Source organism: Vigna radiata, chromosome 1 (assembly GCF_000741045.1).
Source record: "Vigna radiata var. radiata cultivar VC1973A chromosome 1, Vradiata_ver6, whole genome shotgun sequence".
Taxonomy (NCBI): Eukaryota; Viridiplantae; Streptophyta; class Magnoliopsida; order Fabales; family Fabaceae; genus Vigna; species Vigna radiata.
The window spans coordinates 15,630,808-15,651,837 of NC_028351.1; the positions used below are offsets into that span (position 1 = coordinate 15,630,808).

Here is a 21,030-nt window from a genome sequence, read left to right on the forward strand (position 1 = left end):
TATCACACTATCCATACCTGATCCGATCTATTGTCATTCTTAGTCTCAACCTTCAGTTTAAATCAATCCATTTCAATTTTCAACCTATTTTTTCTATGCATTTCATTAATAGTCTAAATTAACCCATCTCGATTTTCAACCTATGTCTATACATTTCATCAATGAAATAATTTTCAACCTATGTCTATAAATTTTAATGGTCTCAAATTTACAAATATTAGGATGCAATTGGGACAAAAAAAAAACATGAGGACCTAATTGAGAATGGGAAACAAATATGAAAACTAAAACATATATTTAACCTTTAAATTAATAAGAAACTAACTAACTATAACTTTAGAAATTTAATTTTTTAAAACTGAATTATAAAATTGTTAAATTCAACTTTTATTATAAATAGTTCAATATTTTAAATATAACCTGATACAATTATTTCACAATTTAGTTCAATTTACTTAATGTTATCCACCCGTAATAAAAATTCTTAAACTCAATTTGGTCACATCTCCGTACACTTTCTCTCTACATCAATTTACTCAAAAGAATTGATAAATATAAGTAAATTAATTTCAAACAAAAGATTAATGAAACGTTTAAAGAATAAATTGTTATAAAGGGAGCTTAATTAAAACCGCCACGACATTATTTAAGATTAAATAAATTCTTTTGATTATTTTTATGAAACTGATTTTATTTTTATTTCTATCTACATAAAAATAAGAAAATTTTCAAATTCTTATTCAATTAAACAAGAGAAATTTAAATTGAAAATAAGAACCTATTAGCTAATCCTGGCTCATTGGATCATTGAACATGTTTGTAATCACCATCACAAAGAAAAGGCCCTGCAAAAAACATGCTTGGAGCTGAAATATTAAATGTTAAAAGGTGTCACCATGCCACTTCTTGCGCCAGTGGAATTTTACAGGCAATGGGTTGTGCAAGCAGTGTAATTATATTAACATAAAGATTACCATAGCGCAAGCATTAAGGTACAGGTCAATCTAGGTAGTTGCTACCATCTCTGACTAGCTGTGATATTTGTCACCATACATACACTGATGAAACATGCCACTACAATGATAAGCTTCCGAATTGCTTGTTCCATTGATCATACGTGCCAAGTTCATTTGGGGAAACAGAAGGCCTCACCTCTCTGAGGGAGCTCTCGAAGTCCTACACAATGTGAGTTAAGTGTAAATCGTTTTAAAATTAAGCTGAGAATTTTACAGGTTTAGGCACATGGTGCATTCTGCATACCTGAAGAGTAACTCCTCGCATATCCTCCTTTTTCAACTTTGTAATTTCTATGCCTTGTCTTAAAGCCTCTCTTAGGGGTCCCATAGAAGCATCCTTCACTAAGTTTTTCATGTCTGATCCTGAATAACCTAGAAAAGTTACCGAGTGAAAGCAAAGGAAATCAATCAGTCGAAACCAAAGGATTTTGATCTCTTATTAAAATAATTAAACCAACAGTCAAACTGGTGTATATAGAAGATATTGCAAATAACTCGTGTAAACTCACACCTTCCGTTAAGATGCATATGATATCCATTTCCTCGTTTGAAAGATTGAATAGTCCATCTTTCTGTAGAAGGTTACGTACAATCCAAGCTCTTGCTTCTTTACGTCCAATACCAAAATGTTAGTCACCTGGGTGATGGAAGAGTTTAATCTAAAAATATGCAGAATCATGATTAGCACCTGAGGATGGTAGGGGAATATAAAGCCTTTTAGTAAGTCTCCTTCGTGCTGCTTCATCAAGCTCCTGGGGACGATTAGTTGCCCCTGTAAGAATTTTACCCAAAGTCCATAAGAAATAGTATGGCAGTTTATGTGAGAAAAACTTACTGCCATCAAATTGAAACGCTAGGAAAGAGAACCTTGTTACCCAAAAACCCAAGTTACCTACATCACAATTACCACAATTCCAAACACATAAAGAGAGAAATATTAAAGTAAATTAATCTAAAATCCCAAAAAATTTGCTGAAATCACACTTACACCTCGTTTTTTCTCAATACAATTACATCTTTTAAAAAGGGTTATATATAATATAAAAAAGGGACTAATATGTAATTTGCTTAAAAGAGACGTGAAATATTTTATGTTTTCTTTCTCAACTATAAATAAATGTATAACATTTCTAAAAGCAATATACACAAATGCTAGTGTAATCTGACTAAATATTCTTATAATTAGGTAACATACATGACAACTTTATATTGATTTATAAGGTTTTACTGAAATAAACTTAATCCTCATATTTCAAGAAAAAAAAAATTAAGTTTGACATTTTCCTTCCTTTTCAACAAATACAAAGAAACTAGAAAGGGCTTGAGAAAGCATGAGAAATTACATCATAGGCTTATGTTTTCTGATTCATTGTCGCTGATAGCGGATATATAGTGTGTTAATGCTCAAATGCATCAAATGTATTAAGTCTACTAAAACACTTCAAATGCCAAAGATGAAATCATAAATATTGTGGAAATAAGGCCATATCACGAAAGAAACAGGTTGAGCTAAAATTTGATCGTATTTCAAAGCCAAATAAAAAAGGAATTTGAACCCAGTGAGTCAGCAATAACCTATAAGCAGAATTTGCTCGCTACCACTGTCAAAGCCTTCCATTTCGATGAGAAACTGTGTCTTTAGCCGTCTACTGGATTCATGCTCACCGTCTGATTTACGCTGTAACAAGTTATTTGCATTAAATGATGAAGAGAGAAATTTTTCATGGCGTAGTTATAGTAAATTGGTAAAATTGCATGTTAGTACTTCCTCATAGACGATACTGCTATGGCTCATAATGTCAGAGAAACTATTACGGCAATAAATCCACGTTGCTTTTATTGACTACAATATAACATAGCATACCTGAGACAGGAGAGAATCTATTTCATCAACAAAAATTACAGCAGGCTGACGGCAACTGGCAACTCCAAAAAGGGCTCTCACTAGCTTTTCACCTTCACCAATCTAAAGTAATCATAAGGAGGAACCATTTAAGGGTATTAAGAAACATTTCAACAGTTTTTGAAATTATTGTTACATGACCTAACTAAAAGCACAGATGTCTATGTTTTGCATGAGTCAACATGTGTCAAACCAACCCAAGAAAACTGACTTGACCCTATCCATATTGTATGGATGAAGTAGGGTCAGAGAATGAGTAACTCAATCAAGTCGACCTGAGAACAGATCCTACTTTATCAGTTACAATATTAAAACGATTTTATAACTTTATTATGGTATATTAGAGCCGAAACAGAGAAACTAAGTAGTCGATTCTTTTTACTCATCACACATGGTGCATGGATTGTGCACATTTTATTTCTTTCTTTTTCTCAATTTTTCGCATAGCTTTCCCCTATCTTCTAGTTTTTTCACTTCCTTTTTGCATGGTGAAGTTGTATTTTTCTAAAGTTCACTTTTTAAAATGACATCAAAGTCTGTTTATCAAAAGTGTGATGATATATTGTCACATGCTATTAAAGTGTGTTGAATATATCGGCACATGCTATTAAGTCGCTATGGAACCTGATAGGATATGGAAGGTTTATGGTAGAAGGAAAAATAAAGGGAAGCGGTGGAAAAGGTTATATGAGAATATAAGAATAAAGGAAGGGAGGGAAAAATAAGTGGAGGCAGTGCTGTTAGTTGAGAGTTGGTCCATATAATTAGACGAATCGGTTCCTTGGAGAGGAGGATGATAATTTTATAGATTGAGCTTTAGCTCTTTGTGAAGAGAAACCCCTTGGAGGAGAAAGTGCTGTCTATTTTGTATTCTTTTCAGTCTTTTCTATAAAAAAAAAATATTACTCCTCTGTCTCTTTTCCATTCTGGTTCCTAACAAATTGGTCCAACTGCCAGCTCAAGAAGGAGCGAAAGCATGGAAGGAAGCGACAATACTTTGGAGAAAGGGACCAATGAACTGGATAAGAGGATGGAAGCATCAAGAGGACTTACGCAAGAGATGAGAAAAGGTTTCTAAGAAATTGAAGGAAATGTTACGAGAATACCAGAATCAAGAAAAGGACTCAAAAGGAAGGGAGAAATCTATTGACAGGGCAAGAAAGGGAGGGAGAGAGGAATTTCTTGATGACAACATGAAAGGAAAGAAAGAGGTAAAGAAAGGGTATGGTTGTTGGGAAAAATAGTCTGCAAGACATCAAGAAAGCAAAGAAACCATCAGAAGGAGGAGATAATTTAATCAATTAGGAAAAGAAAAGAGAAAAGCATATCAGTGGAGACTCAGACTGTGAGGGGAATGTTATCAACATTATTTCAGGGTGTAGAGAGTCACAAGCTGTTGTTTTAAGTGTTGATTGTTTTGTAGGATTTGGAAGGCAAGACAGGAGAGAAGAGAATATATGTAAAGAGAAAGGCAAAGACAAAAATTGTGATGGAGACATTGTTGTATTTGTTGCTGAGAAAGTTACAAAAGTTGTTGCTGTAAGGGTGGATAATGTGACAAATGTTGGTGGGGAAAATGCATCAGGAGAAGACTATGAAGGGAATGTTGTGACTCTTGCTTCTCCGAGTGAAGTTTAAAAAGCTATTGTTTTTAGGAGAGATAGTGTGGTAGGTTGTGGTGCGTATGTCAAAACAGTGAAGGAGGGTGAAGACAAAGGAAAGAAAACAGAATGTGGTGGGAACATTGTGACTATTACTTTTGGGAATAGAGGAGAAGATGCAGCTGTTTTGAGTGGGGGAAAATTCATCCAAGAATTCAAGATATTGGTGTCATAAGCAAATAAAACACTAGAAGACCAATGACAGGGATATTTCTTTGCAGGGCTGCAATCTAATGTTCAAAATTGGTTGCCACAACAGGATCCACAGGGCTTGATTAGAGATATGCAAATTGCTATAGAGGTGGGAGAAGGGTCAGCAATGAAGAATCACACCCTCTATAGTGAAGAAAAAACCAAAACAGAAGTGAGAATTGTAACAGAAAAATATATTATGATGCAGGAGGAAGGGGATGCATGCAACAATAAAGAGAGTTGAAGGTGGAAATGCAGCCAGGCCAATAAGAATTCATGGTTGAACTTAGATGTGATAATGATTGGAACATCTAGGACATTGGAATTTTGGTATTAGCAGGCACTAGCCAATGGCTTCCCTTTTGATGATGAGACACTATCACAATGCCATGGGATCAAACTTCACTATTCCAACCTTGAGGACAAGGTTGTTTTGCAGCAGCATGTAATGATAGGATATGGAAGGTTTATGGTAGAAGGAAAAATAAAAGGAAGCAGTGGAAAAGGTTATCTGAGAATATAAGAATAAAGTAAGCAGTGAATAAAGGAAGGGATGGAAAAATAAGTGGAGGCAGTGCTGTCAGTTGGGAGTTGGTCTATATAATTAGACCAATCAGTTCCTTGGAGGGTAGGATGGTAATTTTGTAGATTGAGCTTTAGCTCTTTGTGAAGGGGAAACCCTTGGAGGAGAGAGTGCTCTCCTATTTTGTGTTCTTTTCAGTCTTTTCAAGAAAAAAATAGGGTTAAATATGTTTTTCGTCCCTTAAGTATCACACGATTTTGGGTTTAGTCCCTACTCAAAACTTTGATTGCTTTTAATCCTTATAGTGTTGAAACTCTTACTCGTAGTCCTTCAAATTGGACGACGTTAACTTTTGTTTGATGTGACAAACGGCGAGTCCATGTGTGATGCCAACTGTGTGTGCCACGTATCTTTTCTTCTCTGAAAGTCCTCCCAACATAGTGTGACCTAATCAAACCTGCTGAAAAGGAACCCCAGCTTTTGCAGCACCAAGTGCAACTACAATTCTAGAATCAAGAACAACAATCAAAATATCCCACAACCCTAGAATCAGGAACAAATATCACAATATCACGGGACTCTCAGTGGCTAAAATATCCCCAAATCTTCTGCGAGACTCAATCAAATCAAGCACATAGGTTTCGGACGCAAAGACGACAGTGTCGTTGCTTCTCCTTCCCATGACGAGGGAACGAAAGCCGAAGGGGTCACGAACAGCCACTAGTTTGTCCTCGATAACAAAGACGAAGGAGTAGGCGCCCTTCAGCTTCTCGCAGGTGTCGACGATGCAGAGGATGAAGGGGCAGTGCTTGGAGGTGGCGATGAGGTGGAGGACGACCTCGGTGTCAGAGGTGGTGTTGAAGATGGAGCCAAAGTCCTCGAGGTCGGACCGAAGAGTGCGGTAGTCTAATCCTTTTCCTTATTTTCTTCGCGGAATCCTAGAATGTCATCGCCAAGGTTCACTAGAGGAGGTGAAGCGTCGGAGTATTTCGTCGAAGCGGGTGGATTCATCGGCAGATCCATTCCGGCGGCCGCCATGAACAACTCGAACAACGTCGCGACTGCCACCACAAACCTCCACCCTCTCTACTGAACCCAAAAATAGAACCTCCCCGCAATGTTTCTAGATCCTGCCTCACATATTGCTCAATGCCAAACACTAACCCTTATGGATAAAGTTAGCAGTAACTGCTGCCTTTGAATAAAAGAAAACAACATGTTATTATAATATGAACTAAAAAACTCGTTTTATGGAAAAATCAATCTCGACTCTCTCTGTGCTAGTCAATGACAAATTGAGAAAAAGTTTGGAGCTTGGAGTTAACTCCAAGAGGAAGGAAGGACTCAGGGCCATGTGTTGACGTTTGAGAGAGATGCAGATTCTTTTGTGGAAAAGTTTGGAGCTTGGAGAAGCAGCAGCAAATGGGTGGTTGATGTTACCAAGCTATTGGAACTTTGATTTGGGCATGCCACAAAATCAGGTTCAACTTTTTGGCCCTCTTCCGGTTCCCGTTCAGGTGGCTGAGTTGGAGAAGAAGATCATGGATCACCGACTTCTGGAATTGGAGAAACAACTTCCGAAAGATAACGATGAAGGAGAAACCGATGTTGTGTCCATGATAACCACTAGCGAGTCATATAAAAAAAAAAAAAAAAACGTGGTAGAGAGTGAAGGGGAAGCTGGCATAAGATGTGGCCTCGCTGCTTGTCACATCAAACAAAAGTTAACGCCATCCAATTTTAAGGACTAATAATCAAAACTATGAGGACTAAAAGCAATCAAAGTTTCAAGTAGGAACTAAACCCAAAATCGTGTGATACTTAAGGAACGAAAAACATATTTAACCCAAAAAAATATTACTCTTATATCACTTTTCTGGGTTCCTAACAGAACCACCCATAAATATCTTTTCTCAAGCTCAAGATATTCAATCCTTAACATGAGGGAGTGTGTTGCAAATTGTTAGAATAAATAGTTTTAAATAGAATTTATTGTAAACCTGTTGTGTGTTTTGGGTTGTACCTAGTTCCTAAATATATCATTTCAAATTCTCTTCTCCTCCCTCTTATACCGTTTCTGTAATGCATTCCAAATTATTATAAATATGATATCCAAAGATAGGGAAATTCACTCTCTCAAATTGATCATAATTCCTTTGTATTTTTCTCTCAAGTCATCTCACATCTACTAGATATTTGATTAAATTATAGTATATCTATTCTGTCAACTACTACTGAGTCATTATTAGACCACCTTTATTCTCACCCTAAAGATATTTGATCCTAACATGAAATAATATATTGGAGATCTCACATTAACTACATATAAATCAAATTATAGTATAAAGGTGAATGCAAACTTTATCTTAAAAATCAGTTTTGTGAAGCTGAATTAAATTTAAGGTACATTATCTAAAATAATATCAAAATCTGTTCTAACAATATTTGTTATCAATATTATGTCATATGTTGTCCTATTGCTATCGAACCAACCAAAAATACCTAGTTCCGGATTTAATATCTCCATTAATCAATTCAGGTTCTAACATAACAAAACACACCCGCCAAACCTGACTTGACCTGAGCCCCTTCACAGAATTCAACTTCAGTTATTGATACGCTAAATAGCACACGAATATATCAGCAAACCGTCAAAATAGGACAGCTGAATCATAAGCACGACAAACTTACCCACTTGCTAGTCAACGAACTTGCAGATATGTAAAAGAAGGTTGCCTTCGCCTCCCCTGCTATGGCTTTTCCTATCATTGTTTTACCGGTTCCCTAGCATTCAAAACAAAAGAGATATTAAAGACCAGTCTTGGCAATTTATACCATCACAGGAGATATTTGTACTTACTGGTGGACCAAACAAAAGAAGACCCCTCCCAGGTGCACGACAGCCCATGAATATGTCAGGACGTTGCAAAGGATATATTACCATCTCATCAATACATTTCTTGGCATGCTCCAATCCAGCTACATTATTATTAAACGACATATACTTAATTTCATAATTGTGCAAAATGCCATTTTGGTGAGCTGAGTATAAAGACAACAAGGTTTTGATATTTACCAATATCATCCCACCGGACATTGGGATCTTTATCCATGATCTCGTTACTAACATGTTCAATGAGGCGAGGTTCCAAATTCCTCAATTTCTCTGGAAGCTCACCGTCAGGACCACACAGGATTTCCAAACTACAAGCATACGAAGTATATAAGGAAGTTGCATATATTATCCAACCGATCATTAAACATGATTGAGACCAACTATTTCCTGGGAACTAGTCTCATGTACCTATAATTAAAAATAAAGACAAGAAAAAGTCACTATGTTAATATTTGTGCAGGGATGAAGGAAATCGTCACAAATTGAAATTCCTTCATAAAAGACCTAGAGACTAGATTCAATAGTTATATAGATGAGCAGATAGTGAAATTGATATTCTTTATGAGAATATGTCCGGAAAAAGTTTGAAATAATATTGTCATTTGAACATTGGAATGTCCTACGCAAAGAGAATGAATGGGTTAGGGAAGATAATAGCAAGATGAATTTGAGGAGTAATATGATGGTTGTACTTCTAACCATTTCCTTGTAGAGTCGTCTAAAGAATCATCACATTTTCCAGCATTTCGTGCACTCATATTTCCAGCATTATTCCCATTGGATTTTATAGGGGGAACAAAATTACTACGGAAACCACGTCGTGAAACACTATATGATCTCCCACCATGTAACCTGTTGGCAGGATTGTTATCACACTGCAGTGAGACAGAGTTACAGGGTGAACCGCCTGCTCCTCGCTTATGCTTTTCTTCAATTTCCTGAACCAATAATTTAAGGGCTTCAACATTGTTATGTGCAAAGAAATTGGCGCAAGGAATAGAAGTCATATGATAACGGGTATTTCATTTTTACTAGAAATCTTGTTTGAAAGCCACTCAATAATAGAGGGAATGTGATCACCCTTTTAAGGGTGTTTCCTTATAAAAAATAATATTTAGGTTTCCATCTAAAATACATCATTAGGAGAATAACGAGAACATGAAAAATTCCGCACACTATTGATATGAATACCACTGGTTTGTTTTTGTACATGAATTTTATCTATTCCTACCTTGTCAGGTATATTATCTTTATTTTATCTTTACCTTTTATTTTTAGTTAGTTTGTTATTATTCTTTATTTGTATTTTGGACTTAATTTATATTTTTTCCATCATAAATAGAGTATCCTACGTGTATATTCAACACATGGGAGATTAATCCCATATATAGTTTTTTCATTATATTCAACATGATATCATATAGTCACGATCTAATCCTAGGACCTGTGGTTGTAAAGAAGATATAGAAAAACCCAATATTGATTCTTTTTTTCTCTTACCTTAATATATCCGTGGAATCTAAAGTTGGATTCCCATTTTTGTATCTCTTCCTATTGCTTCAAACACCTAGACTTCTTCTCCCTTCCCTTACCTGCTTTATCCTATCAATTGGGTTTGGTCAACTAGCAATCTCATGGCTGATCTACATGCAACGTTGTGATGATAAAAGAAATGGAAGAACATCTTTTTGCTTGTTTGACAGAGTTAGTTGACTCCCACCATCACACTATAACTAATTCTTTGAAAGAAACCGTTCAAGAATTAGTTAACCAATTCTGGTGACTTGACCTTTTAATAAACAAGACATTCCAAGAGCTCGTCCTTATTCCTAAAGTACAATATCAATAAGAATTAATTTCCCATGACTCAATGTAGACAATGTCAACCAATGATAGTATCAATGAAAACATTATACTAAATGATCATATACATGAGGATATTTAGGTTTAATTAGCTATAGTCCATCTGGAAGGCCACACATTACAATGGCACATGGTGTGGACAAAATTTCACAACTGATCAAAGAGACATTTGGAGATGTCTATATGGACCCCATGGCAGATTTGATGAAACTCCAGCAGAAAGCATTAGTGACTAAATATCATGAAGCCTTTTAATGCAATTATTAATCGCTTAAGCCTTTCTTGTAATTTTTTGTGAATCGAATTGTGTCCCACAGTATAGGGTTCATAACAAAAGTAATAAAGATCATTGGCACTTCTTTCATTCATAAAAGTTGTTGTCGATGTTCATGTTGAGCATAATTGAGGCTTACGAGTTTCAAAATATTGAATCACAAAAGGCTTCACCGATGGTACTGGTTTAGGCCCTAATATGCCAATCTTGTTGAATTGCCACAAAGATTCCAGTGACAGAGATGTATTACATCCCAACTAACACAAGCTTTGTGTACTATCATGGGCTGAAACATACGCACCAACACTTAAATATCTTCCTTTAATCTCCAAGAAACAATTAAACATATATTGTTCAAAAAGGTTTAAGCTATTAATAATTGCTTCATAGGATTCATGATATTCAATCATAGATGTCATATGGCAAAGCTTTACCAAATCCGTCATGGAGTCCACACAGGCATTTCCAAATCTCTTTCGTCATGGCACTATAAGTCATCCAAGAAAATAAAGAAGAAATGTCCACTGTGTCATTGTAACATGCGGGCTTTCAAATGGACTATAATTAATAGAACCTAAATATCCTCATGTGTATGATCAATTAGGAAAAAAATTCATATTGATAAAGTCATTGATAAAAATTGTCCCCATCGAATCACAGGAAATCAATGCTTGTTAATCTTGTACCACAAGAACAAGGATTAGCTCTTGAAGTGCCTTAATTATTAAAAGAATTCAAGTCACCAAAAGAAGATTAGTTAACTAATTCTTGAACAATTTCAAAGAATAAGTGATCCTGAGTTGAAGGAGCCAGCTAACTCTGCCAAACAAACAGATATACGGTCTTCCATTTCTTTAATCACCACACCTTGCACATAGAATCAATTATGAGACTCCTAGTTGGATTAAACCCACTAACACCCATTGATAGGAAAAAGAAGGTAAGGGAAGAGAGAAAAAGAAATCCAACTTTAGATTCCACAAATATATTTAGGTAAGAGAATCAATTCAATACTAGTTTTTTCTATCTAATTTTTGCAACCATAGTTCCTATATATCGGTAGGAACTGGCAAAATGCATGTACAGAAACAAACAAGCAGTATTTTCATATCAATCACTATAAAGACAAATTACAAATTCATGCACCCAATTTGAAAAATAGAAATAAAACGCTCATAATTGTCAAACGCATTGGGAGAAAAAAGCATAAAGTAGATAAATAAGGTGAATTAATTATACCAGTTTTGCTCTAGCAGTAATAAACCCTTTGCCACAAACATCAGGGTGAACTTCGTCCTTATTTGAAGGTGACTTCAAGTATCCAACTCTGAGATTATTAGTTTCCACGTGTACACGTTTGGTGGAGAATGTGTTTCCAAAAGCTCTTTCTTCTCCTTCAACTTGAAAGATAGAAGAGACACCAGGACCCTTTGTATGGCTGGCTTGAGATTGAGGCCTACCAAGAATCCTACAATCCTCAGAACTGTAATTTTTCATGTTCAAAGAACTCTGGGAACAGTTGCTAGTCCACAAACTGCTTTTCCCATACATGGATGATAGCTTCGTTTGCACCATTTGCTTCGAGGCTTTGCTGCCTGTTTTGCCCTGTTTCCCCGGGTGATCAACCTGAAATAATAATTTTTTTAAGAAAAGAAATCTTGTATTCATAAATCATGATGTCAAGAATACCGAGGAACAGAAAACAATAAATAAATTGATTTTAATAACTGTGATTGTCAGAATGTCTTACCAATTTATACGCATCGTTTTCTTTAGATTGGTTGACAAGAGCACGGAAGTACTTTGAATTCCGAATCTTCTCAATGTCAATATCTCCTGTTGTGCCAAAAATGTATCCTGGAGATTTCTTTGCTTGCTCAAAAGCTTGCCTAGTTAAGTAAAAGGAACCAAAATATTCAGAAGCACGAAGACAACAACAGAAAAACGATACCAGAACATATGGGAAAGTTAACTAATATTAAAGGGTCTAAAATCTATTTGCAACCACTAAATTGTTATGCATAAACGAATTTCAAGTTGTGAAAATGTCTGTTTCACATTTTTTTTTCCGAAGATGCTCATATGTAAAAGCGAATTAATCTTGTACAGCACACCTAATTAGGCCATTTGATTTTCACCGAATTCTTTAAGTTTTTCAGCATTGTCAGTTAAATAAAGAAGTTCAAGCAAAATATTCAACTGTTCAAGAGTAGGATCAAATCATTGCCAAAAGAACGCACCGATCAGATTGAGGGATGAGGGATCTGCGAGCAGTGTGGAGCTTGGAGAGTGCGTCGCGACGAGTCGGTTGAAGGAAGGCCTCATCGACGGCGTCAGAGTGGGACTTCACGTCGAGGAAGCCGAGAAGACGAAGCGCGAGGACGTAAGCGGAGGCGAAGTCCTTGCTTGCTAGAGCGTGTTCCGTACCCAACAGAAGAGATTGCAACCTCTGCAGATTCTCTTCCGCTTCCATTCTCCAATTTTTCTCCTTCGCATCCTCCATCACTTCTTTTTCCTTGGCAGAGCAATAACAAACAACCTTCTGAAAAGAGTGTGTATGTATATGCATATGCCTTTGTATTTGATTTTGGGTGCTGGCTACTCCCACGTTTTGCCATCATTCTCGCCAAAAGAAATATAGTTATATAAATTAAAGAGAAATAATTAAGTGGTAGAAAAATTCATACATTAAAAAAAAGAAAAAATAAACAAAACCTAATAAAAATATCTAAAAACTTATTATTTATAAATTTATTGTTTTAAACTATCAAATTAAAATATCTTATTTAGTTTTGAGATTTAGATAAATTTAAATGATTATTTTATATCTTATAAAAAATATGTTTGTTAGTTAAGGAAAATTAAACATATTTAATTAGTTAATGAATTTAACTTTAAATTGTAATTTTATTATATAAGCAAACAATTAAGTTTATTTAAATTTTTTACAAAAGTCTGATTAAAATGTTTGTATATAGTTATTTGATTAATTAAAAAATTTTAGATCTTCAATTTATTAGAAGTTAATTGCATTTTTTATATTCAAAATAAATATTTCTTTTTTTTCTAAAGGTTTATGGATTGGCTTAGTCCATGTGACTTTTAGAAATATTTTGGTCTCGTGTACTTTTTCAATGGGGGCTTTTTTCGACCTTATAAATTTTTGGGTTAAATATGTTTTTAGTCCTTATATTTTGGGGCAATTTTAGTTTTAGTCCATTTTCAAACTATGGTACAATTTAGTCCTTCAATTTTAGAAAACTCTAGTTTTAGTCTTTTTTACCAATTTTTTTACTTTATTTGTTGTTTCAAACACGTTTCATTATAGCATTTGGATTGTTTACACTGTTTGACACATTTTGCTTCAATGTTAACTAAGAAACATGCTTGAAACAACAAATAAGTTAAAAAAAATTGATAAAAAAGACTAAAACCAGAGTTTTCTAAAGTTGAAGGACTAAATTGTACCATAGTTTGAAAATGGACTAAAACCAAAATCACTCCAAAGTATAGGGACTAAAAACATATTTAACCCTAAATTTTTTGTCCTATTCCACGTGGATCAAGGTCAAACCTATTAAAAATACACACCAAAATGTTTCATGGGAGGACAAAAGGAGTGCATTGGTTTCTTTAATAAAAATTGTTTCTTTTACAAAATTTTCTTTTTTACAAGCAAAATAGTTACTTCAAACAAGAATAGCAAAGTTAAAAAAAGTAGGATTAAAAAAGCTTACTTAAGGCCTAAGTGATTTTATATTGGTTCACATCAAAGGATGATTTTTAAAAGAATTATTAACTAATAACTACCAAATAACTATAACTTACAAATGAATGAGTAAAGTAAAGATCACCTCTCTTAAACACATAAGAGATTATCAACACTTCTTTTTGACAGACAAATAAACAACTTATCATTACAACAACAAATGTGTACTCACTTAGACACACTAATGGAAACACTTTGTTTTAGCAACACAAGAGTTTAGAAGATCACACTTAAAGTATGAAGAGTTTCTTAGAACAAGCACAAAACTTTTCAAAAAGATTAAGTAACTTCAAAAGTGCTTAGAAGCAATGTATTTATAGACCCAAGTATGAAATTAGGTAAGAAATTAAAAAAATTATATGCAATTGTGGTTGATAATCAATTATCTAAAATGATAATTGATTATTTGTGAACATTTTCAAAAATTATTTTTCTTGAGATAATCGATTATCTCAAGTGATAATGAGTTATTTTTAAGTCTTTTCAGAAGTTTTTTTTAAACGATCAATTATATCGAACCTTGCCAATTTTGAGTTTGATTGATAATTAATATCCTAAATGATAATCAATTATTTTAGTATGTTTTTGAAATATACTTTTTGTTTGAAACCACTTAAACCTATTATGCATTATTCTATGCTAAGTCAATAAACTTACAAAATCTTTAATTTAATCAACTTATTAAGTAACAAATTCTTCTAATCTTCAAATACTTCATCATCAAAAATTCTTTGACTTCCATTCTTTCTTGTTGCTAACAAAATCAATAAAGATGGAACAAATTATTATTTCTACAAATAGTATAGAAACAAGAGTGAAAACACATAAGAATCAAAAGAAAAAAACACAAATGAAAATAACTCAAAATTTTAAAACGTATCAAAAAAATAAATATGGATAATAACATACGTGTACACTCTGAAATTACAAAAACTCAACATTTGAGATACCTATAAACAATATAAGTATGGATAATAAGATAAATTTATTAGTTTCTTGTTTTTTAAATTTATAATATATAACAAGGTAAAACGGGGATTTTAAAAGTTACGGGGACACAGACAGAAATTGTAGGGGTGCAGGAAGCAGTCCATGTGAGATTAGAAAAGCGCTCAACCCCGAACGACACCGTTCAACTTCTAAACCCTAGCAGACACTCTATATTAAAGTCTCTGCCACCCAAAATTTAGGGTTTCTTCCTTGGGGCAATTTCAGACCATTATCACGTTCTTCAGAGAATTCCAAAGCCACCATGGTTGCTGCCAAGAAGACTGTAATATCTCACACTATGTCTTTCCTATCTCTCATCCATTATAATAATTGTTTTTTATAGTGTTATTGGTTTCTGATTTTTTTTTTGTTTTTTTGTTTTTTTTTTGCAGAAGAAGACCCATGAGAGTATCAACAACAGGCTCGCTCTTGTGATGAAGAGTGGCAAATATACTTTGGGATATAAAACGGTTCTCAAATCCCTCAGGAGCTCCAAAGGTGTTATTCTAGCTTTTCTTTTGAATTCCCAGTTGATCTATATGATCTGATATGATTGTTGTTCTTTTCTGAAGATTTATCACTTGGATTGAATTAATAGTTCTGCTGAAAGTTTGATTTTTTTATTTTTTTATTTTGCAATATTGAAGAAAAATTGAATTTTCTTTTGTCCTGCATTGTTGGGTTTTAGGGGGTTGAATTGTTTTCTTAGGAATTATGAAATCTGCCCTTGTGCGTGGGATAATTTATCAACAGCACAAAAAAAATTGTTTTAACATTTCATATACCTTATCATGCAGGAAAATTGATTATCATTGCCAACAATTGCCCACCATTGAGGAAGTCTGAAATTGAGTACTATGCTATGTTGGCGAAGGTTGGAGTTCACCATTACAACGGGAGTAAGTTCTAACCTAAACAATTTGTGTGCCATCTTATGATAATTATGAGCATTTAGACAAGGGAAATTTTGTATGTTGATGATTGAATGGAACTGAGAAACTTCAAGCGATTACGTGCCTAAGTACTCTTGCTATCACTTTTCATTTAAATTATTTGGTTTGGCACAATCATGCACAGTTGATGCTCTATTTTCATTTAGTACTCAAGGGTATGTTTGATTATGAGGACTCCTCATTCATTTTAGTTCGCCTCACCCGTGTTCTCCCTCTCTACCTGCGCGCACACACACACACATGAACCCTCAATTTGTATGCAAGTTTTGGTAACGTGAACTTGACAATGTTATTCTTAATCTGAAATTGGTGTGATAGGTTCAAAGCAGAGATAATTGCTTTCATATGCTGAAATGGACCCATCTGTATCTGTGAATCCTATTGTAATGGGTTGGTTTGACTAGATAATTTTTAAACTATGTTTGCTTTATGGATTGATTGTTATGGTTTCTGCTATACAATAGTTCCATCCTACCTCATGGAATGTCTATCTGTCAAAAGGCCACCAAGTTTTGTATATTTTTATTGCTTCGGTGTTGTCACCATAGTGTCAGTAGACATGCAGAAGCTAATCAATCATATTTCCGTCTATTAACCGCCCATGGCAAATTGTTCTTGTTTCTGTAGACAATGTGGATTTGGGCACCGCATGTGGCAAATATTACAGAGTTTGCTGCCTTAGCATTATTGATCCTGGTACTGTCTAGTTAATACTTAATTCATATTTGGAACTAATTGTATGCACGGTGTTTTCTAACTTTGTTATTATTTTCAGGTGATTCGGATATCATCAAGACAATGCCCACCGAGCAGTAGAGTTGTATTAACCCCTTTTTTTGTCCTTAAAACTTTTGATTGTTTGATATTTGTTCCTGTTTGTTCAGACTTGTCTTGAAGAAATTTTAATATAGGCTGAACTCTTTGGGTATTTGAGCTTTTAAGAAATTGTCTACATAATTTATTTTTTTCGTGATGGTATCAAATTTTGGTTCAGTATTTTCCTTTTGGTTCAATCTAGTCTTTTTTTTTTCTTCTGAAGCATTTAGATCCATATATATGTGTGTTTGTGATACATAATAATGTAAAACGGTTATAAATCATACTAAAATTGTGCAAAGTGCAGATATTTTTGTATCTAAATTATAAATTTGATTTCAATAGATATTTATTTCATAATGGTGGTAGGATGCGTGGATACGGGAAAAGCTAATAAACTTTTCGGAGGTGAACAGAAAATTTAATTATATAAAATATCTAATTATTATTAAATAAATCTAATGTGGTAACCAAAAAACAAATCCATTAAGATTTAGTTAATCTGTTACAAAGAAGTTAATGTTCGTCCCAAAATACTAATATAAGAATGATGGCACAAAGTTCGTGTTGAATTTTTCTAAACTGAAAATGATTAGGAATTATTTTGATTTACTTATATACGGTTTTTGCTTTCGCATTATAATAAATTTTTGATTATTTGAAATGAATGTTTTATGGAAATTTTATGAAATTTTTTTATAACAGTGGCATTATGTTAGGGGTGTTACACCCATCCTCTCTTAAACTCTTACTCTCTTAGCCTCTCATTTCTCCCACCATCCCTCTCATCTAACTTTCCTTTTTCTCCAATCCCTCTTTCCCTTAGCCATCACCTCCACCATTTTATCTTTCTTCATTCGTGCCATGATGCTTCTCTTCTTTTCCTTTTTCCTTTTGATGTTTATCAAACAAGGAGAGAAAATACTAAACCAAAAAGATATTACATTCAGGGGAGAATTGTAATAATTGGATATTGCACTGAAAATGTTTTAAAATGCTTTTATGTTGAAATATTAAAGTATCTATGCTTACAATTTATAATAAGGATAATGATATTTAGACAATATTTTTTAACAACATTTCAACATTGATTACGTGTCAATCTGTGATTGATCCAAAATTACTTCACAATAATGTTTATGATTATTATTATTGATTGTGGAGTAATTTTGGACCAATCACAGATTGACACGTAATCAGTGTTGAAATGTTGTCTAAATATCATTATAATTAGATGGTTTAAACCATTTAGTTGTTCCTATTTTTGGGAGGTTTTCCATTTTGATTCCCGTGTTATTAGAATCCCCAATTGAGTCTCTATAAGTGCTAATTTCAATCAATTAAGCCCCTGCCGTTAAATTTAGTTAACGGGTTAACTTTTTTGCACAGCAGGAAGGATGACCTGTTAATTTCTGTAAACGTGACCTATTTAGAGTTGAAACGTGGTATGAATTAGAGTTGAAATTGATTGAAATTAGCACTTATGGGACTCAATTCATGCCATGTTTCAACTCTAAATAGGCCACGTTTATAGAAATTAACATGTCATCCTCCCAGTTATGTAAAAAAGTTAATCTCGTTAACTAAATTTAACGGCAGGGGCTTAATTGATTGAAATTAGCACTTATAGGAACTCAATTGGGAATTCGTACAAGACAGGAATCAAAATGGAAAAATCTCCCGAAAATAAGGACAACTAAATGATTTAAACCTAATTAGATTTGATATTTGTGCTGTGATACATGAACACTTATGATTATTTACGTTTACTTCCACTTTGATACACAAGGCTCTGACAACTTATTATTAATGCTCTAATATATAAGTTTATGTTACACATATTTTAAATAAAAGAGTTATGTTTTGCTTTGATACATATTGTACACAAATGATTTATCACTTATGATATTCATATTTTGTTTTAATCTTTAGTAAAATGATAATCTTCTAATGCTACAAATAACATTTGCTCTAATAATATTTGGCTCTGATAGTGTTAAACAATATATTTTGATTACTGAAAAAAGACAATCCGATGATATATTTACTTGCTCTGATAAATATCTAATAATTATATATTCCCTCTAATAATTCTTTGGACTCTGATACAGGTGTATGATATTTACAACCTTATGCTCTAATATAAATCTTGATAAAAATAGTACAAAGGATAACTGTTATTCTTAAAAAAACATATTTGTTTTGAATCTTTTTACAAAATATATTTGCACTCTCATACAATGTTTTGAAAATATTTTTAAGATTATTTCATTTAACATGTATATTTGTTAAGCATAAAAAAAGGGAAAGATTATTAAGACAAAATCATCTAAAGAATAAACCACTTAAACAATTCAAATTTTAAAGTTTAACGAAAAATATTAAACAAAATATTACTGCCGGAGAATGTTCCTTCAACAAGTTGATGAATCTCCATGAAGATAGCATGAAGTAGCAGAAGTAATTATTGAAGAAGAGATGAAGATGCTTAAAGTTGCGATTTCAATGAGATTTATACGGTTTTTAAGGACCAGAAAACAATAGTCAGAATCAATTATGGAGAATTAAACATAATCCTGGGAACCACTTGTTGTGTAATGCCGTCCTATAATCAGAATCAGCATAAAAACAGTTTTCTAATCTAGACCTACATCAAGATATACTTACTTGACAGCAGTTATGTTGAGTGTCTTATCTTCACTTTATTTGACTGTAGAATTTATTTTTTGCTCTTCTACATGATTGTGTAGTGAAAATACTCGCACAGTCGAGGTACAATACAATTTGAAATTATTGGAACAATACAATCAGTTAGTGTTCTAGAACATGGAGTGGTTGCCGTGGGAAATTGATTGTCAACTCTTTCATCTGGCTGTAGAATAACAGTCAACTTGCTATCGTTTATATCGTCAAATCTCTCACCTGGCTGCAGAGTAACAATCAACGTGCGAAATCCATTTATGTTAGTTGCAGAATAACAGTCAACGAACGTTTATGTGGTCAACTCTCTCACCTGGCTGCAAAATAAGTTATTCTACAGCCAGGTGAAAGAGTTGACCATATAAACGATCGTTGACTATTATTCTGCAGCCACGTGAGAGAGTTGTTAACATAGATGAATTTCGCACGTTGACAGTTACTCTGCAGCCACGTGAGAGAATTGACGATATAAACAATAACAAGACTGTTTATTCTGCAGCCAGATGAGAGAGTTGACAATCAATTCCCCACGCCAACCACTCCATGTCCTAGAACACTGATTGTATTGTTCCGCTCTCAACTTCTACCATTTCTTCAGATTTCCCTTTTCCCTTGTCCTGTCTTGCTCCAGTCCCAGATTCTACTTCTTTCTCTTCAGATATACCTGCTACTCTCGCTTCACTTTCCTTCACCTCTTGTAGTTTCTCAGCCTCGCTCTTACCTTCTGCAACTTCTTTAGGTGCCTCCACCGCTTCCTCGTTCCTATTCAGTTTTAGGAGGTTTAATAGAGCTACATCTTCTTCTTCATCTGTTGGAATTTAAGAGTATTAGAGACAATTTTTAGATTCTTGAAGAGTTACAATTATTCATGAAAAGTTACCATTCATGAAGAGTTACAATTATTAATGAGGAGTTATCATTCATGAAAAGTTACAAGCATTCATGAAGAGTTACCATTCATGAAGAATTACAATTATTCATGAAGAGTGTTATTCATGAAAACTTACAATATTTCATGAAGAAATGTAACTAATCAGAATCTGGTATCTCTTGGATTGATGCCTGATCAACATCTATATAAAGGGATCCTGTGCTCTACTGGAATTCATTCAGTCATTCTCTTAACACACAAATCAATTCTTGAGAATCATATTCTTGTTTAAACGGTAATACTAAGAGTGAGTATCATTGTTGTTATTCTTCTTTGTATTTCAAAAGCGGATTTCGTGATCCCCTCCACTCTTATAAGGGACGAAATATTGCTTTTAGGAAAATGTGTACTCACGCCTAAAAGATTATATCAAGTTTACATTGTTGTTCATCTTGTTTCCCTAAGTCATTGGAAAATTGTTCCAACATCATCATCATTTTCCAACACCGTGTTCAAAATCGGGATCGGCGAGTGATAACTCTCTAATTTTGCATATTTTTCTTTTGTTAGAAGCTCTTGTTAGTCTATTTTAGTCTTTAATTT

The 21,030-nt window shown here is 33.8% G+C and overlaps 2 protein-coding genes and 1 long non-coding RNA gene across 3 annotated transcripts in view; 1 reads left to right on the top strand and 2 right to left on the bottom strand.

Moving 5' to 3' along the window:
• Positions 1-767: 767 nt before the first annotated feature.
• LOC106771809 (ATPase family AAA domain-containing protein FIGL1) lies at positions 768-12,923 on the bottom strand. The gene is made up of 13 exons (XM_014657800.2): positions 12,569-12,923; positions 12,079-12,217; positions 11,568-11,954; positions 8,891-9,129; positions 8,372-8,499; positions 8,156-8,274; positions 7,987-8,079; positions 2,881-2,982; positions 2,592-2,694; positions 1,705-1,788; positions 1,528-1,623; positions 1,261-1,388; positions 768-1,176 (listed from the first exon to the last, which is right to left on the bottom strand). The coding sequence occupies exons 1-13, from the start codon at positions 12,895-12,897 to the stop codon at positions 1,075-1,077; spliced, it is 2,049 nt and encodes a 682-aa protein (XP_014513286.1). The 5' UTR covers positions 12,898-12,923; the 3' UTR covers positions 768-1,074.
• Positions 12,924-15,219: 2,296 nt separating this feature from the next.
• LOC106765964 (60S ribosomal protein L30) lies at positions 15,220-17,033 on the top strand. Its single transcript, XM_014650727.2, has 5 exons — positions 15,220-15,370; positions 15,480-15,585; positions 15,885-15,986; positions 16,668-16,736; positions 16,816-17,033. Exons 1-5 carry the CDS (start codon positions 15,350-15,352, stop codon positions 16,854-16,856), a joined length of 339 nt encoding a protein of 112 aa, XP_014506213.1. The 5' UTR covers positions 15,220-15,349; the 3' UTR covers positions 16,857-17,033.
• Positions 17,034-19,824: 2,791 nt separating this feature from the next.
• Positions 19,825-21,030, bottom strand: part of LOC111241274 — a 15,764-nt gene continuing 14,558 nt past the window's right edge. Inside the window, exon 3 of the long non-coding RNA XR_002667171.1 lies at positions 19,825-19,873. This is a non-coding gene — a long non-coding RNA (uncharacterized LOC111241274). The remainder of the gene's footprint in view (positions 19,874-21,030) is intronic.